This window comes from Hyla sarda, chromosome 1, assembly GCF_029499605.1.
Source record: "Hyla sarda isolate aHylSar1 chromosome 1, aHylSar1.hap1, whole genome shotgun sequence".
NCBI classification, from domain to species: domain Eukaryota; kingdom Metazoa; phylum Chordata; class Amphibia; order Anura; family Hylidae; genus Hyla; species Hyla sarda.
Genome location: NC_079189.1, coordinates 101,476,021 through 101,497,738, shown reverse-complemented (window position 1 = coordinate 101,497,738; position 21,718 = coordinate 101,476,021). Strand labels below are relative to the sequence as shown.

The following is a 21,718-nucleotide window of genomic DNA, read 5'->3' as shown; positions in this document are numbered from 1 at the left end:
TTTTGTTGACATATTATAAGAATGTATAATCTGTAATTTGATGCCTTTTGGAGATTTTTCCATCTTTCCTTGGCTTCTTTATGCACATTAATCATTTTTTTTACCTGGGGTGGCCAAACTTTTCATCCCCACTGTAGGTAAGGGTTAATTCACCTATCCTATGTTTGTTGTTGACATACAAGTAACATGTGACTAAGTATTATCAAAATATCTCCAGCCGTTCGTAAGTTATACAGTAACATATATTTCCATTTGTTGTTGACATATAAGGAACGGTGTGCCAAGTTTCATGTTAATATCTTTAGCCGTTTAGATGTGATGCTGGAACATACACACACACACACATACACACATTGGCCCTTATTTATTAAGAGTGGAGTGTAGGTTTCTTTGTGGGTTTTAATTCCCTACAATTTATTTTCCACTGTATTTACAAAGGTTTCCCTACATTTTCCACTTTCCCTACACTTTGCTTTTTTTTACACATGCTCTGAATTGTCTGGTTTTCCTCAGCTGTGGAAACCTCAGTAAATATGTTGGGTTTTTGTGAAAATGTCAGGAACATGCCCCTTTTCGGAGACCACGCCCCCTTTTCCAGGCGGCCACACCACTTTTTCGGGTTTTCTTAGCAAAAAGGAGAGTTAGTCGGGTTTTTCCAATTCTGGAGCAAATTCTGGCGCAGACAGAATTTCTGGCGCAATGCGACAGAATCTGGCGCACACACCCGACAAAACATGTCGGGTTTGCAATAGTAAATGAGGGCCATTGAGTTTTATATATATATATATATATATATATATATATATATATATAGATTACCCAGGATTTTATGCACTGGTCTACAGTAAACCCCTCCTGCACACCTCTTGGTAAATCCAAATGCATGCGAGGCCTTACAAATCTAAGCCAGCCGTAAGCTATCTAATGATAACAAATAAAAAATGTCCCCTATACCAACAGCAAAAAAAAAAAAAAAAACTATTGTATATATACTATATCTGCAGAGCAAAGACCAGCTATAATGTATTCTTTGCTGTGCCTAACAGAAAAGGGGTTGTGATAGTCATGTTAAAAAAGCCAACAAAGACATTTACGAAGATAAGAATTACTTTCCCATCATCAAAAAGTGCCACAACTGTCCGATCATGAAAGAGACTCACCTGATATTCTTTACCTCCGGCAATAAAATAAAATTGGCCTTTTATTTTTTATTTTTTTAGCAAAGTCTCAAGCCTTATTTCCCTTTTCCTCTGTTTTGAGCAAAAAATTTTGAGAACTGAGCCAAAATGTGTGACTATTTTTTAACACCAGTTTTCTTGTAAACATTGAAAAATTGCCCCATTTGATGTTCTAAAGGGAAATATGGATATGTCTGTGACCTTGACACTAGAAACTGTTACGCCGAGCGCTCCGGGTCCCCGCTCCTCCCCGGAGCGCTCGCTACACTCTTCCCGCTGCAGCGCTCCGGTCAGATCCACTGACCCGGGGCGCTGCGATTCCGCTTCCAGCCGGGGTGCGATTCGCGATGCGGGTAGCGCCCGCTCGCGATGCGCACCCCGGCTCCCGTACCTGACTCGCTCTCCCTCGGTCCTGTCCCGGCGCGCGCGGCCCCGCTCCCTAGGGCGCGCGCGCGCCGGGTCTTTGCGATTTAAAGGGCCACTGCGCCGCTGATTGGCGCAGTGATTCCAATTAGTGTCTTCACCTGTGCACTTCCCTATATCACCTCACTTCCCCTTCACTCCCTCGCCGGATCTTGTTGCCATTGTGCCAGTGAAAGCGTTTCCTTGTGTGTTCCTAGCCTGTGTTCCAGACCTCCTGCCGTTGCCCCTGACTACGATCCTTGCTGCCTGCCCCGACCTTCTGCTACGTCCGACCTTGCTTCTGTCTACTCCCTTGTACCGCGCCTATCTTCAGCAGCCAGAGAGGTGAGCCGTTGCTAGTGGATACGACCTGGTCACTACCGCCGCAGCAAGACCATCCCGCTTTGCGGCGGGCTCTGGTGAAAACCAGTAGTGACTTAGAACCGATCCACTAGCACGGTCCACGCCAATCCCTCTCTGGCACAGAGGATCCACTACCTGCCAGCCGGCATCGTGACAGTAGATCCGGCCATGGATCCCGCTGAAGTTCCTCTGCCAGTTGTCGCTGACCTCACCACGGTGGTCGCCCAGCAGTCACAACAGATAGCGCAACAAGGCCAACAGCTGTCTCAACTGACCGTTATGCTACAGCAGTTACTACCACAGCTTCAGCAGTCATCTCCTCCGCCAGCTCCTGCACCTCCTCCGCAGCGAGTGGCCGCTCCTGGTCTACGCCTATCCTTGCCGGATAAATTTGATGGGGACTCTAAGTTTTGCCGTGGCTTTCTTTCCCAATGTTCCCTGCATCTGGAGATGATGTCGGACCTGTTTCCCACTGAAAGGTCTAAGGTGGCTTTCGTAGTCAGCCTTCTCTCTGGAAAAGCCCTGTCTTGGGCCACACCGCTCTGGGACCGCAATGACCCCGTCACTGCCTCTGTACACTCCTTCTTCTCGGAAATCCGAAGTGTCTTTGAGGAACCTGCCCGAGCCTCTTCTGCTGAGACTGCCCTGTTGAACCTGGTCCAGGGTAATTCTTCCGTTGGCGAGTATGCCGTACAATTCCGTACTCTTGCTTCAGAATTATCCTGGAATAATGAGGCCCTCTGCGCGACCTTTAAAAAAGGCCTATCCAGCAACATTAAAGATGTTCTGGCCGCACGAGAAATTCCTGCTAATCTACATGAACTTATTCACCTAGCCACTCGCATTGATATGCGTTTTTCCGAAAGGCGTCAGGAACTCCGCCAAGATATGGACTCTGTTCGCACGAGGCGTTTCTTCTCCTCGGCTCCTCTCTCCTCTGGTCCCCTGCAATCTGTTCCTGTGCCTCCCGCCGTGGAGGCTATGCAGGTCGACCGGTCTCGCCTGACACCTCAAGAGAGGACACGACGCCGCATGGAGAACCTCTGCCTGTACTGTGCTAGTACCGAACACTTCCTGAGGGATTGTCCTATCCGTCCTCCCCGCCTGGAAAGACGTACGCTGACTCCGCACAAAGGTGAGACAGTCCTTGATGTCTACTCTGCTTCTCCACGTCTTACTGTGCCTGTGCGGATGTTTGCCTCTGCCTTCTCCTTCTCTACAGTGGCCTTCCTGGACTCTGGATCTGCAGGAAATTTTATTTTGGCCTCTCTCGTCAACAGGTTCAACATCCCAGTGACAAGTCTCGCCAGACCCCTTTACATCAATTGTGTAAACAATGAAAGATTGGACTGTACCATACGTTTCCGCACGGAGCCCCTTCTTATGAGCATCGGATCTCATCACGAGAGGATTGAACTTTTGGTCCTCCCCAATTGCACCTCGGAAATTCTCCTTGGACTTCCCTGGCTTCAACTTCATTCCCCAACCCTGGATTGGTCCACTGGGGAGATCAAGAGTTGGGGGCCCTCTTGTTCCAAGGACTGTCTAAAACCGGTTCCCAGTAACCCTTGCCGTGACTCTGTGGTTCCTCCAGTAACCGGTCTCCCTAAGGCCTATATGGACTTCGCGGATGTTTTCTGCAAAAAACAAGCTGAGACTCTACCTCCTCACAGGCCTTATGATTGTCCTATCGACCTCCTCCCGGGCACTACTCCACCCCGGGGCAGAATTTATCCCCTCTCTGCCCCAGAGACTCTTGCCATGTCGGAATACGTCCAGGAAAATTTAAAAAAGGGCTTTATCCGTAAATCCTCCTCTCCTGCCGGAGCCAGATTTTTCTTTGTGTCCAAAAAAGATGGCTCCCTACGTCCTTGCATTGACTACCGCGGTCTTAATAAAATCACGGTTAAGAACCGCTACCCCCTACCCCTCATCTCTGAACTCTTTGATCGCCTCCAAGGTGCCCAAATCTTTACTAAATTGGACTTAAGAGGCGCCTATAACCTCATCCGCATCAGAGAGGGGGATGAGTGGAAAACGGCATTTAACACCAGGGATGGACACTTTGAGTATCTGGTCATGCCCTTTGGCCTGTGCAACGCCCCTGCTGTCTTCCAAGACTTTGTTAATGAAATTTTTCGTGATCTGTTATACTCCTGTGTTGTTGTATATCTGGACGATATCCTAATTTTTTCTGCCAATCTAGAAGAACACCGCCAGCATGTCCGTATGGTTCTTCAGAGACTTCGTGACAATCAACTCTATGCCAAAATTGAGAAATGTCTGTTTGAATGCCAATCTCTTCCTTTTCTAGGATATTTGGTCTCTGGCCAGGGACTACAAATGGATCCAGACAAACTCTCTGCCGTCTTAGATTGGCCACGCCCCTCTGGACTCCGTGCTATCCAACGCTTTTTGGGGTTCGCCAATTATTACAGGCAATTTATTCCACATTTTTCTACCGTTGTGGCTCCTATCGTGGCTTTAACCAAAAAAAATGCCGATCCCAAGTCTTGGCCTCCTCAAGCGGAAGACGCCTTTAAACGACTCAAGTCTGCCTTTTCTTCGGCTCCCGTGCTCTCCAGACCTGACCCTTCCAAACCCTTCCTATTGGAGGTTGATGCCTCCTCAGTGGGAGCTGGAGCTGTTCTTCTACAAAAAAATTCTTCCGGGCATGCTGTCACTTGTGGTTTTTTTTCTAGGACCTTCTCTCCGGCGGAGAGGAACTACTCCATCGGGGATCGAGAGCTTCTAGCCATTAAATTAGCACTTGAGGAATGGAGGCATCTGCTGGAGGGATCAAGATTTCCAGTTATTATTTACACCGACCACAAGAACCTCTCCTACCTCCAGTCTGCCCAACGGCTGAATCCTCGCCAGGCCCGGTGGTCTCTGTTCTTTGCCCGATTTAATTTTGAGATTCACTTTCGTCCTGCCGATAAGAACATTAGGGCCGATGCTCTCTCTCGTTCCTCGGATGCCTCAGAAGTTGAACTCTCTCCGCAACACATCATTCCACCTGACTGCCTGATCTCCACTTCTCCTGCCTCCATCAGACAAACTCCTCCAGGAAAGACCTTTGTTTCTCCACGCCAACGCCTCGGAATCCTCAAATGGGGTCACTCCTCCCATCTCGCAGGTCATGTGGGCATCAAGAAATCTGTGCAACTCATCTCCCGCTTCTATTGGTGGCCGACTCTGGAGACGGATGTTGTGGACTTTGTGCGAGCCTGCACTATCTGTGCCCGGGATAAGACTCCTCGCCAGAAGCCCGCTGGTTTTCTTCATCCCCTGCCTGTCCCCGAACAGCCTTGGTCTCTGATTGATATGGATTTTATTACTGATTTACCCCCTTCCCGTGGCAACACTGTTATTTGGGTGGTCGTTGACCGATTCTCCAAAATGGCACATTTCCTCCCTCTTCCTGGTCTTCCTTCAGCGCCTCAGTTGGCTAAACAATTTTTTGTACACATTTTTCGTCTTCACGGGTTGCCTACGCAGATCGTCTCGGATAGAGGCGTCCAATTCGTGTCTAAATTCTGGAGGGCTCTCTGTAAACAACTCAAGATTAAATTAAATTTTTCTTCTGCATATCATCCCCAGTCCAATGGACAAGGAGAAAGAATTAACCAGGTCTTGGGTGATTATTTGCGACATTTTGTTTCCTCCCGCCAGGATGACTGGGCAGATCTCCTTCCATGGGCCGAATTCTCGTACAACTTCAGAGTCTCTGAATCTTCCTCCAAATCCCCATTTTTCGTGGTGTACGGCCGTCACCCTCTTCCCCCCCTCCCTACCCCCTTGCCCTCTGGTCTGCCCGCTGTGGATGAAATTTCTCGTGACCTTTCCATCATATGGAGAGAGACCCAAAATTCTCTCTTACAGGCTTCATCACGCATGAAGAAGTTCGCGGAAAAGAAAAGAAGAGCTCCTCCCGTTTTTTCCCCTGGAGACAAGGTATGGCTCTCCGCTAAATATGTCCGCTTCCGTGTCCCTAGCTACAAGTTGGGACCACGCTATCTTGGTCCTTTCAAAATTTTGTGTCAAATTAATCCTGTCTCTTACAAACTTCTTCTTCCTCCTTCTCTTCGTATCCCTAATGCCTTTCACGTCTCTCTTCTCAAACCACTCATCCTCAACCGTTTTTCTCCCAAATCTGTTCCTCCCACTCCTGTTTCCGGCTCCTCGGACATCTTTTCTGTCAAAGAGATCTTAGCTTCTAAAAAGGTCAGAGGGAAAACTTTTTTTTTAGTGGACTGGGAGGGTTGTGGTCCTGAAGAGAGATCCTGGGAACCTGAGGACAACATCCTAGACAAAAGTCTGCTCCTCAGGTTCTCAGGCTCTAAGAAGAGGGGGAGACCCAAGGGGGGGGGTACTGTTACGCCGAGCGCTCCGGGTCCCCGCTCCTCCCCGGAGCGCTCGCTACACTCTTCCCGCTGCAGCGCTCCGGTCAGATCCACTGACCCGGGGCGCTGCGATTCCGCTTCCAGCCGGGGTGCGATTCGCGATGCGGGTAGCGCCCGCTCGCGATGCGCACCCCGGCTCCCGTACCTGACTCGCTCTCCCTCGGTCCTGTCCCGGCGCGCGCGGCCCCGCTCCCTAGGGCGCGCGCGCGCCGGGTCTTTGCGATTTAAAGGGCCACTGCGCCGCTGATTGGCGCAGTGATTCCAATTAGTGTCTTCACCTGTGCACTTCCCTATATCACCTCACTTCCCCTTCACTCCCTCGCCGGATCTTGTTGCCATTGTGCCAGTGAAAGCGTTTCCTTGTGTGTTCCTAGCCTGTGTTCCAGACCTCCTGCCGTTGCCCCTGACTACGATCCTTGCTGCCTGCCCCGACCTTCTGCTACGTCCGACCTTGCTTCTGTCTACTCCCTTGTACCGCGCCTATCTTCAGCAGCCAGAGAGGTGAGCCGTTGCTAGTGGATACGACCTGGTCACTACCGCCGCAGCAAGACCATCCCGCTTTGCGGCGGGCTCTGGTGAAAACCAGTAGTGACTTAGAACCGATCCACTAGCACGGTCCACGCCAATCCCTCTCTGGCACAGAGGATCCACTACCTGCCAGCCGGCATCGTGACAGAAACATTTACTAGAACAACCAGTAAAAGCATCATATCATGTTGGATTCATTATTACAATTATTATCCCCTTCCTGTTTGGGATAAAACCAAATAGCCATGTAGCTATAAGGCATTTTATATTATGGTGCAAATCATAAAATTGCTCAGGGCTGCTACAATAACCATTGAGTTTACTAGAAGTGGTATTATTGTATTGGTAAGTTTAAAAAAATGAGAAAAGGAAGTGCACAACATGAAGCAAAACTAACTTAGACAAGTTGGAAATCCTGTGGTTACACATAAAACACTGACTTTTTTTCTTGTTCTTAAGAATGGACCTAAATGTTAAAGGGGTATTTTGACTTAAATTAACTTATATCCTATACACAGGTTAGGGAATAATTGTGAGAATGTGGGGGATCAGCCGCTGGACCTCACCTTGATTTTCAAAAAGGAACCCAACCCCTTGTGCTTTGAATGGAGAGGTGAGTCAGAATGTGCATCACCTATCCTGGCAGGTTCATACACAATGTATGGAGCATCAAAGCATGTGCTGACCCACCACACCATTTAAAACAAAAGAAGCAAAGTGCTGTATTTGGGATTGCTCAGTAATCTCACATACAGTAGTTAATTTAAAGGGGTTATCCACCATAAGGTGATTTTAGTACGTACCTGCAGACACTAATGGGCATGCTTAGTAAGGATCGGAACGTGTCTTGAGGCTAAATGGCTATGTTGTGAGATTACCATAACACCATGGCTAGCTTTTTGTGAACTGGTATTTCCTGTTAGAGTTTTTCTTCTTTGCCTACAAATCCCACAATTCCATTTTCCTCTCTCCCACACATCAGCCACCACACACATTGAAACATAAATAAGCTGAGTCCATTCAAAAGACCTGTGGTTTTAAATCAGGGTGCCTACATTATTTGCAGAATGATCTCTCTGTCCCACCAAGCAATCGCTCCACCCATTGAAGCAGACAGGCTCCCTGTCATCAGCTGACTAGTGAGTCACGTCTCGGCAGCATTGCAACCTGGGAAAAATCTGTAATTTTGTATGCTGATAAAAATAAATATGTGGGTGAAAATCACAGAAGAATTGTGAGAAAACCGTCACACGCAGGTACAGACACTATATTATGAACTACACTAACTTTACAGCCTCTCTAGTATAGTCAAATAAAAAAATTCCTGGAATATCCCCTTAAGTCAGAATACCCCTATAAACTAAGTGAGTCTAAACCTTCATTTTCTGTGCATTTGTGACCATGTTTTTCAATAAAATATTTAAAGACTGGTTAGGTGGTGCTGTCTTCTTGACCTGTTACTTTACATTTGGGATATAACAAAATTACCTTTTCCTCTGGAAGCCTTACACGCACGTTCTCCAGGTAGCTGGATGTGTTTTCAACATTTGTGTATCGTAAGAGAATGTGGGCAAAATCCTCTTCGCTTATTGTATTCATGCCTTTAGAATAGGAAAGGAACTCAATTTCAAGTACCTCAGTCTGCAGGTTATCCATAAACCTAGAACAGAAGTAAAAGGGTGCATTTAAATTCTCCATGTTTGATAAGGCATGACAGGGCTGGGTGGGTTAGTCATTTACTATTTCTATACATAATTTAGGTATTGCAGGGAATGTAAAGCATTGGACCTGCAAAGCAAAAGTTAAAACGAAAACCACACCGCACAGTCTTGGTATTAATTCAGTAAATTAACTTTGTCTTATTTTTATTTGTGTGTTGTGTTCCATGTTTTTGTGCATTTATTAATCCAGTTATCCTTCTTTGTTAGTTATGTTCCATGTTTGTTCTATATACTGTATCTGTGCAATATGCATTTGTAAGTTGTGTTTTTTGTATGCTCTGTGTTCCATATTTATGTTATTATATTGTGCCTCTAGTTTTTCAAACAGCAAACCTATATTTAGAACATGTATCATAGGCAGAGGTTACTGTAGAGTAATTACATAGCTATATCATTTATATGCATTTATTATTAGGCATGTGCAAAACTCACCTATAAAATTCTTCAAAGTTAAGTTCAATTTTCCCTTTCTTCCCAAAAAAGTGCACAAGCAGTGTAGTATGTATCATGGAACTGGTAAGCTCATCTGCGCCCTTTATAGAGATACAGATTACACAGTGTTAATGGCCATACACAATGTTACAAAGTCATGCACACTACAAACATTAAAAGGGGCTTCTTTGTTTTATGACTTATGAGTTAACAGATTTGCGTTGATGTTTTCTTTTTATAGTGATAATGCCCTTACTGGCAATTGATATCATATTAAAATAAAGGTTTTAAATTATCAACCGGAAACTTCATGAAGCAAATTGATAAGACCAAAGAGAGATTCCATTAACAATTTATCTGACACTAGAATACATTGGCTAAATTATTTACCAAAATTTGGCTAAATTTACTATGTTTGTAGCGCTCCTCGGGCAAATCAAAGCAAAGACTTGAAAACGGGATTCTTTTAGCTGTTGTTAGGCACATCAGGTGGATGAGTTGTCTCTAGCTCTAGCCACCATGTTTAACAGTATTCACACACCGGGGTAGACTTATTAATACTGAGTTGAACTGTGCCAGATCTATCACAATGATTCATGTTACAGAGTTAATACTTGCTGGCTTTCAGACCGTACACAGAATATTTGCACCAATAAAATGCCATATTCCATTTAGAAATCTAGCACTTATGACTACTGCAAAACACCACACCCTTTTTCAGATTCTTTGAAAAGTGTAAAAGGTGGACTAAAAAGTGACTAACACCCAAGAAATGTGGCACACTCCATGTACTTTTGGTACAGTTTGGACTGAGTGGCTTAGTAAATCTCTCTCATTTGTTGTAAGTATCATTAAATGTAATATTGTTTTTATTCCATGTTTCCTGTACCTTTTTAGCCAAACCAAGATTAAAGAAAAACGGTCATCCTGTTCATCCACATTAAACCCAATACACTGGATTATAGTGTGGGTGAACAGGAGACCGCTACGGGGTCTCTGGCTAAGATACCTACCTTCAGTCTGGCGCAGTGTCCCTCTGAAGGTCCTCTTCTATCTTTGCTGAATTACGCACTGGAGGCTGGCCCGCCGGGTAAATTTGAATATTCATGGTCGCTGGTCACATAAGCGCTTGCGCCTACCGAGTGCTCATGTGAACAGCGACCTTGAATATTCCCCGGAGAGCCCACCTCGAGCACGCAATTCAGCAAAGAAAGAAGCGGACCTTCAGAGGGACACTGCGCCGGACTGAGGGTAGGTATCTTAGTCAGACACCCTGCATCGGTCTCCTGTTCACCCACACTATAACCCGGTGTATTGAGTTTAGTATGGGTGAACAGGATGACCGTTTTCCTTCAAAGAAGAGCATGAAACTTTCCTATACATTTTCCCCTATTTAGGATTTGCTCTCTTACTGTCTTAGTATTTAAATATTTAAAGCATTTTCATCTGGCTCCTGAAAGTCCAGAAATTCTCATATTCTGAAACTTGTTTCTAGCACAAAATGGCAAAATATTCTGGACTCTTATGGAGCAAATGAACAAAATGAAAAACCTCATCCTCATAAAAAACAAAGTGATAAAAAACATTTTATTAACTCACACACAAAGATTAAATAGTTACTATCCTTCCTTTGTTGTTTATCATTGAAGTGTATGTCCATATTCAAACACTGTTTTACATTTTATTCACAGTATACAGTTATATTACCTAAAAAGCTAAGTAATTCTGTAAATACACTGCATTACTTGTGCTCTACTGATCCTGAGTTACAGCTTATATTACCAGAGCTGCATTCACTGCAAGTAGTCACTAGGAAAAGTCAAAAAACCTGTCAAGAGACACAATGGCCCAGATTTACCAATCAGACAGTACAAACTTAGGTGGGAAGACTTTAAATCCGCCAGATGTATGAAGGTGTCTCTGACAGATAGATGAATCTGGCGAATCTGAAGACTGCAAGTGTAAGTTTACAACAAATGTTTTCTGCTTAAATGTGCACCAGAGTGTAAACTAGAAATTTTTGGAGTTTCTCAAACCCCTCCCCTTTCCTGTAAATCCATGCCCCCTTTTACTGAAGACACGCCTCTTCTGGCAGGAGAGACGGAAAATTGGCCAAAAGATGTCTTAAATGCATAATAAATGTGATGAAAGTCCTTTAAGACAGTTTTTGGCATGAGTTTTGCTAAGACTGCACAATAATTCTGGCGATTGTGCTACAGTAAATCCTGGCCAATCTGTGCAGCTTAGTTTAGATTTTATTGAGAGTTCATTGTGACACCTGATTCTTGGCAATATCAGATGTCTAGAGCAGTGTTTTCCAACCAGTGTGCCACCAACTGTTGCAAAACTACAACTTCCAGCATGCCCGGACAGCCTGGGAGTTGCAGTTTTGCAACAACTGGAGGCATACTGGTTGGGAAACACTGGTCTAGGGAAACACACTAAGGGTCTATTCACATGGCAGAATTTCCGCTTGTGGAATTCTGCTTTAAATGAAAGCCCAAAGGCTTCTATGGGATTCCGCACTCCCATTCACAAGTCTATGGGCTTTAATTTGAGACGAAATTCTGAAAGCTGAAATTCTCCTGTGTGAATAAACCCTTCAATAGAATATATAGGGAAAGTGGTATGGAGGTGATGAAAACGTAGTGACTGAGTGCTCTATAACTCAGTAATATACCAGTCTTCAAAAATATACACATACGCTATTATCTAAGCTTCCTTCCTAAGCTTCTAGCTTTTTCTAAGATTCCTCATATTATAAGAATCCAATACATAATAATCACCCAGGTGAGTCAAATAGTCCGCATGATGTCGCAGGGAGACAATACAGGCTTCTTAGGAATCCATCTGCTCCTGCACCAAACTTTCTTTTCCAGCCGTCTCCATTCACTGCCGGCCTAATAGATAGAACGTGAGCACGCATGCAACGTTTCAAGGGTTGACACCCTCTTTCTCAAGCATAGTGAACGTATCCCCTCACCATATTAAGCAGACAAACAAATCTCGCGGGATTTCAGCTCCAGGGTAAAACCAAACAAAAATATATAGCAAAAGAATAAAATTGTCTCCATAAACATAGATCCGGATAGCAGCAGTAAGTAACATTATAGAAAAACATTAAAATTACAAATCTCATTAATCCCATGGGGTTTTAACATGCACCGTTTTTGTATCCAGTGTACCTCACTTTTCAATAATCATTCTTTAATCTGTTCCTTATTTTCACCTTCGATATTCTCCAATACCTGCCATCTAAGTTCATTTACATTATGCCCATAGTCAAAGAAATGTCTTGCAACACTAGTTTCAAATTTTTCTTTCTGTTTCTGACTTTGATCATCATTTTCCTTTTTATATGTACGTATTGTACTTTTATGTTCATTTAATTGTTTTATTGCCCTCATTGTCTGACCTACATAAGCTTTCCTGCAAGGGCACTTTTTTAGGTGGACAACCTGTGTACTATTGCAAGAATGCCATCCTCTGATCGGGGTCTTACTCCCTTTCATTGGATGAACCACTACATCTCCTTTTAATAATAGCATTGCAATTCTGACAGAACAGACATGAAAAGGTGCCTGATCATCTAGCTTTCAAAAATGTTTGTTTTCCTGTTTTTTTCTTCCTTATATCAGCTCTTATAAGATGGTTAGCAATTGACTTGTTTTTCCTATATATAAATCTCGGGCGCTTACGGAACAGATGGACGACTTTCTCGTCTGCACCCAAAAGACCCCAGTACTTATATATAGTTTTCTTAATCATTTTGGAGTGATTAAGAAAAATATATATAAGTACTGGGGTCTTTTGGGTGCAGACGAGAAAGTCGTCCATCTGTTCCGTAATCGCCTGAGATTTATATATAGGAAAAACAAGTCAATCGCTAACCATCTTATAAGAGCTGATATAATGAAGAAAAAAACAGGAAAACAAACATTTTTGAAAGCTAGATGATCAGGTACCTTTTCATGTCTATCCTGTCAGAATTGCAATGCTATTATTAAAAGGAGATGTAGTGGTCCATCCAATGAAAGGGAGTAAGACCCCGATCAGAGGATGGCATTCTTGCAATAGTACACAGGTTGTCCACCTACTAAAGTGCCCTTGCGGGAAAGCTTATGTAGGTCAGACAATGAGGGCAATAAAACAATTAAATGAACATAAAAGTGCAATACGTACATATAAAAAGGAAAATGATGATCAAAGTCAGAAACAGAAAGAAAAATTTGACACTAGTGTTGCGAGACATTTCTTTGCGTATGGACATAATGTAAATGAACTTAGATGGCAGGTATTGGAGAATATCGAAGGTGAAAATAAGGAACAGATTAAAGAATGATTATTGAAAAGTGAGGTACACTAGATACAAAAACGGTGCATGTTAAAACCCCATGGGATTAATGAGATTTGTAATTTTAATGTTTTTCTATAATGTTACTTACTGCTGCTATCCGGATCTATGTTTATGGAGACAATTTTATTCTTTTGTAATATATTTTTGTTTGGTTTTACCCTTGAGCTGAAATCCCACGAGATTTGTTTGTCTGCTTAATATGGTGATGGGATACGTTCACTATGCTTGAGAAAGAGGGTGTCAACCCTTGAAACGTTGCATGCGTGCTTACGTTCTATCTATTAGGCCGGCAGTGAATGGAGACGGCTGGAAAAGAAAGTTTGGTGCAGGAGCAGATGGATTCCTAAGAAGCCTGTATTGTCTCCCTGCGACATCATGCGGACTATTTGACTCACCTGGGTGATTATTATGTATTGGATTCTTGTATTATGATGAGTCTTATATAAAGAATCAAGAGTATTTGCATTTGAAATAGCATATGTGTATATTTTTTAAGTATAAATAAACCCTTAACAATAGGCAGTAACAAGATCAGTATTTCTGAACTAGGTTACCCAGGAACCTTGAGTTTTCCAAAGCTCTGATCTGGGGTTCCCCTGTACAAAGCATCAATATCTGCCACTTATTTCAGTTTTATAAATATCTGTCACAATGCAGTAAACATATTCCAACCAAATTGTAAGACTGGATAAGAAATATAGAACAATTCACCGCCCTTATGCAAAGGTTCTTTGAGGTATGAATGGAATTTGGGTTCTCTAGGAAAAACATTTTTTGGTATCCTTTTGCAGTTATATGGTTGGGAATCACTGAAGTAGAAGGAAGATGTTTTTAAAGTGGAAATAGTGGGTGATTTCCGCTCTGAAGCTGTTAACATTCTAAATGCAGCTTTAAACTACAAAATAAGATGTAACCAAGGAACAGTGTGTGAGAAGTAAAGCAAATGTAGCATGACTTCTCTACATAAACTGTAAAACAGTGAAGGTGGACTTACAATTTAAGAATATGTATATGGGAATCCACACACATTCTGTGAAAGTATAAAAGCGAACAATGGAATATAAATTGTAATATGATTTTGTTGTTATACAAGTTGGAGGGCACATTATATCTCCTGTTGCATTATCAGAAGATCTCTTTTAGCCTTTCCCCAAATATAATTATTGGACATTCAAACTCACATAAAAATAACTTACACATATAAATAACTAACATTTAAACCATAACTAATATGAATACATAACATATATATATATAAAAAGTTAATAATATGGATACATAACATATACACAAAACAGTATATACCGTATATACTCGAGTATAAGCCGAGTTTTTCAGCATGATTTTTCGTGCTGAAAACGCCCCCCTCGGCTTATACTCGAGTGAACAAAAAAAACGTTTCTGTCTTAGCTGTGAGAGGATGGTCCAGGACGTCCATCTCTGCCTGTCAATCCCTGCCTGTCAATGGCTGTCCGGCCATGCTGGGTGTTGTAGTTTTGCAACATCTGGAGGTCCGCAGGTTGAAAACCACTGAGAAGGGATTGACAGGCGGTGATGATGAAGGGGGGGGGGGGGATGATGACGAGGGTGATAATGAAAGGGTGAGGATGACGGGGTGATGATGACAGGGTGAGGATGACGGGGTGTTAATGACAGGGGTCTGGATGATGACATGAGGGGATGATGTATTTCCCACCCTAGGCTTATAGTCGAGTCAATAACTTTTCCTAGGTTTTTGGGGTGAAATTAGGGGCCTCGGCTTATATTCGGAACGGCTAATACTCGAGCATATACGGTAATATAGATACATTACATTTATACAAAGCAGTAAATAATATGGAAACATTACATATACACAAAACAGTAAATAATATGGATACATTACATATACACAAGCTGTAAAGAAAAAGCAATAGAAGAAGCCAACAGTCCCATGCATAAGAAGTATTCCAACATGCAGGTTAATGCAATCTTAATTGGACCAGAGGTTAATTTGTACCTCTGCAAGGTCCGAAAAGAGGGCTTGGCTTGTGCCACGTCTCACAGTATCCCAATAGCTTCTAGAGATATCTTGTGCATCTGTTTTAAGTGCCTGCAGAAGTTGTAAGAAGCATAAATACTAGGAAATACAGACATACTTATTTAACAGAAACATGGTACAAGGTTCAAGGATTAGAAATATAAAAAAAGGGATTATCCTTATAATCTATAACAAGTTATCACACATGTATATTATGTTGCAGCATTTTATATTTCAGTACTCTTGTTAATACTTTCTATAAACAATCTCTAAACTACTGTCCTTCATGGGCCATCCAAGAAACAACAAAGCCAGAGTCCAATGGTTTAAGATAGATGGAAGGACTTCAAAAGGGTTGTGTGGTGAATGACAATCCCTTTAAACTAAGACCTGTCGGAATGATCAGATCCCGGGTAGACAGATGGCTTTACCTGTGGAAGATAGATCTGGCTATGGATTACCCCTGCAGGGGCCACTACATAGGAAAAGTAACATTACATGGTATTCACATTGACTTCACTCAAGCTCATGGGGGGAATGAGGTGCTATACTGTCCATACACTCTAACAGGGCTGTCCCTAAACGACTTATCTAGTTCCCTGTTTACATTGTTTCTGTTGAGTTTCTATATTACTTTTTTTCTTTAGTTTTGTTTCGTAAGATTGAATACAGCACTGCACATGGACAGTAGGAAGAATCACATATGTTTATACTGTAATGTAAATGTATCCCATTATACTGCTCTGACTAGCGCAAATAACAGCAGTCACATCTACGGCCCCTATCGATGGATCTGTATGTAAAAACGTAATGATGGATGGATAGTCATATGAAATAGCCTTTTGTTTGATCAGTTATTTCCACAGGTATCTCAAACATGAGAAGCTCTATGAAAATGTATGAAAAGTCGGCATTGTACTATATTCCCTCCCATACCAAAGAGAGAGAGAAGCATGCATGTTATTTAAAAAGATTAGTAGAGCCTGGGAAAAAAGAATGTGGGAAAATGGCAAACGTTCTGGTGGAATTACTGTGTTAGAGGTATCAGCTGCAGCAATTGGTAAGTCAGGTTTAATATTGTAAAAATAAGATCAAAAGAAAATGAAAAACAAAAACAAAACAAAGTTATCAGAAATAAATTCACGACTGATGGCCTAGCCTTAGGATAGGTTATTGATAGTTAGTGGGGTCTGACTCTCAGCACCCGGGATGATCAGCTCTTTGGAGGAAGCTGTGACCCTGTATGTTGAGGCTTCTATATGGTTTACACTGGATATCACTACACAACGCTATACTTTTAGTTGTAGCTGAGCCGTTTAAACAGCGCTGCCTCTTCTAAACAGCTGATCAGTGCAGGGTAAATGGATAACCCATTTAACACTTCTGTAAGTGGTCTTTTATGAGTGCAGTCTGATCAGACAGAATCTGTGTACAGTATAGGGAGGTGGCATTTAGGTTGGTTCAATCTCATACTCTATGGGTAGTTGGATTATGCACATTGGAAATCAATGAAGGGCCTGGAAGGGTGGCAGCTGATGGTAGTATAATAAGCACAAGAACAATGGTCTTATTTTTATTATGTACTCTGTTCACAACAGGTTAAAGCCTGTTAGAAGTATTTTTGGCATACACCTATGATGAAAGGGTCCAACATAAAGCACTGTATAATGGTATGATGATGTTTACCAACCAGTGGTTGTCAAAAAGACACTCTTTTGGTCCTATAGATGTTTGTCCTATAGAGTTATTTTCACCATATTTACCAAACATGGGGAAGAAATGTGATGTGAACAGAGCTGTGTGTATCAGCCAGTGCCACCAGTATGTTGTGCTAGGAGTACCCAATGAAGCTCTTGGAAACTTGTAGCAAGACTGGCTAAAACTATTTTATGTCTCCAATGACAATAAAGGAAACAGAATACGGTACTCTCACTTGATATGGTGCTCAATTAGGATCCCAATCCTTAATAGCTCATACAACTAGAAGACTTGGCACTCAAACAGGTTGATAATAATGTAGAATTTTTATTTTATGCAATCCACAATGTAAATCAATACTGACATTTCGATCCTTGTAGGACCTTCCTCAGAGTACCGGATTGTAGCGGAGGCTAGAGTAGAAGATGATGAGACCGGCCTAAAGAAGGGAGAGATGAGCAGTGAATAGCGACCAGCGTCGCTGAAGCGACGCTGGTCGCTATTCACTGCTCATCTCTCCCGGCTTTAGGCCGGTCTCATCATCTCCTACTCTAGCCTCCGCTACAATCCGGTGCTCCAATGAAAATAAGACATATGTTTTTATGTATTCAGTAGACTAAGGAGACATTTAAGTTGTAGAAATCGAAGCCTCTGTCTAGTATTACAATGTAGTATAGTGAGCAGGGATAGAGCCTTGGCTCGGAAGAAGTTATATGACATCAGTAAATCGAAGCCAGAAGTGAGCAGTATGGAAACAAAAGACATTCACATTACTGCTCTGGCTTTCTGACAACTACATGATACGGTGGCACTGAACACCACTTTGTAGCTACTTACAAGCACTGGGAAAGTTGAAGTGTGCAATGTATCTATGATCACAAAGAAGCCTATTGACTTGCTAATATAAAGGATTCCTTATTGTGGAAGCAGGTTCATGTTTTCCTCTGTTTGTAGCAAAACTAATGTGTCTCTTACTGTAATATTCTACTGTTTCTGGATATTAGTAATAACTGTCCAAGCAGGTTAAGGGTTTCTCAAGCAAAGGAAAGGAAGGAAGTGTTGTTATAGGGACACAGGCAGTCAAGAGCTACTCACAGGGAGCTTATAGCCTTGATAGCTGATAAAAGACATTACAACACACTACTGGGCTTTAATAAAGAGCAACTGCTGGCCCTCTTTATGCAACTATTATTAAAGTGTACATGTCCCCTACTGTATAATTGTAACCTATGTTTCTAAAATAATCAGGTGGATTGAGCAGCATAATAGCTGCTACCTATCTGGTGTTCACCAAATTTCTCAAGTATGTAATGGGTATAACTAAAATCTCTATTACCTTTACTTACTAGTGAAGGGTACAGTATAGGATTACCTATTATTAGTATTAAAAGGGTACTCCAGTGGAAAAAATTTTTTTTCCAAATCAACTGGTGCCAGAAAGTTAAACAGATTTGTAAATTACTTCTATTTAAAAATCTTAATCCTTCCAGTCCTTATCAGCTGCGGTATGCTCCACAGGAAGTTCTTTTTTTTAAATTTCTTTTCTGTTTGACAACAGTGCTCTCTGCTGACACCTCTGTACATGTCCGGAACTGTCTAGAGCAGGAGCAAATCCCCATAGCAAACATATCCTGCCTTGGACAGTTCCTGACATGGACTGAGGTGTCAGCAGAGAGTACTTTGGTCAGACAGAAAAGAAAGTTCAAAACAAATAAACATCCTGGGGAGCATACAGCAGCTGTTAAGTACTGAAAAGATTAAGATCTTGTTTGACTTTCTGGCACCAGTTGATTTAAAAATAAATAAATAAATAAAATAAGAGTACCCCTTTAACATTTGGCTATATAGCGCCCCAATGGTACTTGAACGCTATTTGCATAATGTTTCGTTATGCGCTCTGGCTGCACAAGCTGGACGTGAGCGCATGGTCCCGTTACATGCTGCTGCCAGCGGGGCTGGGACTCGCATCGCGGGACGTGCCCGCATGGGAGCCCCAGGCCGTCACTCCCTGGTGCTTCTCCTGCCCCAGCCTCTGCCTCTCTGCTCCGGCGCACATGTCCCCGTCCCCTAGCGAGTGCCAGAGCTTTAAGATTTAAAGGGCCAGTGCGCTCATTAGTGTAATTCACCTGTGGCTCATTGATAAATTCCTCTACCCTACTCACTTCCCTGCCAGATCTTTGTTGCCTTGTGCCTGAGAGAAAGCATTCCTGAGCGTTGCCTTATCGTGTATCTGATCCTAGGCTCTGTGACTTGACCTTGTTCAACTGCCGCCTGCATACTGACCTTCTGCTACGTCCTGACTACGCTACTGTGGCGCCTGCCTTGACCTTCTTCTATCCTGACTACGAGCTGCCTTATCCCTCCTGTGCCTCGCATCTCCTTAGCCGTCTGTGTGGTTGAGCCGTGCCAGGGTTAGCGACCTGGGTGCCGCCTGCTGCAGCAAGCCCATCCAGCTTTGCAGTGGGCTCTGGTGAAAACCAGCGGCACCTTAGACTCAGCTCCCTGGTACGGTCTGAGTCATCTGCCACACAGGTCCAGCGGTTCAACATCCACCGGAGTTGCTGTCTTTTGAAACGTGAGTGTTACACATAACAGTAAAAAGGCTTATATCTTGGCGCTGTAGAGGACAATGGAGACATTTTTTTCCCCCCAGAATCCTGATGACTAGTTCTCTCTAGCCATCTCCTTATTTATTTATTACGCATGTTTTTTTGCAGGTAGAGATGTTACAGTGATTCAATTTGTCACGAACTTCTCGGCTCGGCAGTTGCTGACTTTAGCCTGCATAAATTAGTTCAGCTTTCAGGTCCTCCGGTGGGCTGGAATGGGTGGATACAGTCCTAGGAGTGTATCCACCTTTTCAAGCCCCCCAGAGCACCTGAAAGCTGAACTAATTTATGCAGGTTAAAGTCAGCAAATGCTGAGCCGAGAAGTTTGTGACGAATTGAATCACTAACTTGGCTCATCTCTACTGACAGGTCTGCTTTAAGATAACATACGTTACTAAGCATGAAAGTTTGTAGATGTGTATCATATATAATTTTAATTTCACCTTACCAAGATGAGTCTCAGTTAAAGGGTTATTCTCATTTCAGTAAATAAAGTTTATCTATTGTTATACAACTTTCTCATATGCCTTGTGCATCAGATTCTCACAGTTCTCAAAATCTCTGCTTGCTGAAATTCAATGGTCAAGTGATGAACACATGGGTGTACAGCTCCAGGACCAGGAAAGAATTTCAGTCTCTAAAAGTGAACAAGTAAACCATGAACTATGGTAAGTAGAGATCTTGAAAATGTGGAGAATAATAGAAAGTTGTTTCCTGACTCAAAGAAAAAATCATGCTTCTTCTAAGTCTGGAGAAACCAGCAGAGATGTATGGAAATAAAGCTATGTGGCAACTTCCTGGGGTATAGTGGTGGAAATACATGGTGGCAGCTGTTAGGATACTTGGAAACAGTTCTTGTACTATCTGGTGGCAATTGTGTAAATGGCTGAATGCAGCTGTGGATACCAGGTAGTGGCTATAGTAACACCTGCTGGCAGCTACAGTATGGAAATTCTTGTTGGCAGGTGTGGTTATACCTGGTAGTAGCTGTGGCAGTCCCCAGTGGCAACAGTTAAAATCACTGGGGACAGATGTAAAATAATATGTGTAGAATCTTACCATAGCTCTCGACTCAGCGGGTTAACGGACCCCAGGTACAGTATAGAGTATGGAATATAGAGGCCCATGGTACTCCAGGCCCTGACTAAAACTTATACTACAGTTTTGGTTAGAAAAATTGTATGTATATAGTTTAAATTGGGGGGGGGGGGGGGGGGGGGTCACAGAAGTGTAAGAAAAATACATTAAAAACTTGTATAACGTTTCATCATACCAATAAGCTTTATTTGCTAATGTAATCTTTTTACGGAACGCTGGTAGTTTTTTTTTTTATCCAATTTGATAAGTCAGTATGCATTTTATTACTCTACTTGGCCTCTCTAGTGGTTATGGTGACACTTGAGAGGATCATGTTGAATGTCTGTATATTTTTAGTGTCCATATAAGTCTACTGTTTTTGTTCGCAATGGCCCAGTATAACGTAGTGGCTCAGCAGAAATGCTGGTACTGTACCATAATCATAACATTAATAAAGGTCCCTATAAGAAAAGCAGTAAGACAGACACATCCTATTCTACTTGTGTCATTCTGTATGAAGGAGAGCAAAAATAACAAGTAATTAGCAACAGTAAAAATATTGACATATCTTCATTAAATACCGATCCCCAAAACACTTAAAAGTGGACTGTAAGGAACGCTCCAGTGACTAGAGAAAAAGGAAAGAAAACAACACTAAATTTTGACATCTGAGAAACGTGCAGCAGCAGGCAACAGGCATTTACAGACGTTCTCAGGTGGAATTGTCACTACCGAGTACTAAGGGAATAAATGGAGTATGACTTGGATAGTAACATAAGAAAGTGAACCTAACTAAGAAGGCAGGTCATACTTGGAGCAAAAGCAATAAATAATCTGAACTGTTTTCTGGGTGTAGCTTAAAATCCAGCAGTGAAGAAAAATCTCTAACAAAAAACTGCTTCGCCGATCATGACAAAATTACCGTAG

At 42.6% G+C, this 21,718-nt stretch overlaps 1 protein-coding gene across 5 annotated transcripts in view; it reads right to left on the bottom strand.

Moving 5' to 3' along the window:
- The window catches only part of MICU3 (mitochondrial calcium uptake family member 3), a 167,498-nt gene that overhangs the window by 23,186 nt on the left and 122,594 nt on the right, over positions 1-21,718 (bottom strand). For 3 of the 5 annotated variants that reach the window (XM_056558741.1, XM_056558751.1, XM_056558760.1), the window contains 3 exons: positions 15,387-15,479; positions 9,031-9,131; positions 8,366-8,537 (listed from right to left, as the gene is read on the bottom strand). In XM_056558741.1, the coding sequence (XP_056414716.1) occupies positions 8,366-8,537; positions 9,031-9,131; positions 15,387-15,479 (366 nt within the window). The remainder of the gene's footprint in view (positions 1-8,365; positions 8,538-9,030; positions 9,132-15,386; positions 15,480-21,718) is intronic. The other 2 variants (XM_056558779.1, XM_056558768.1) reach the window with 1 other exon arrangement.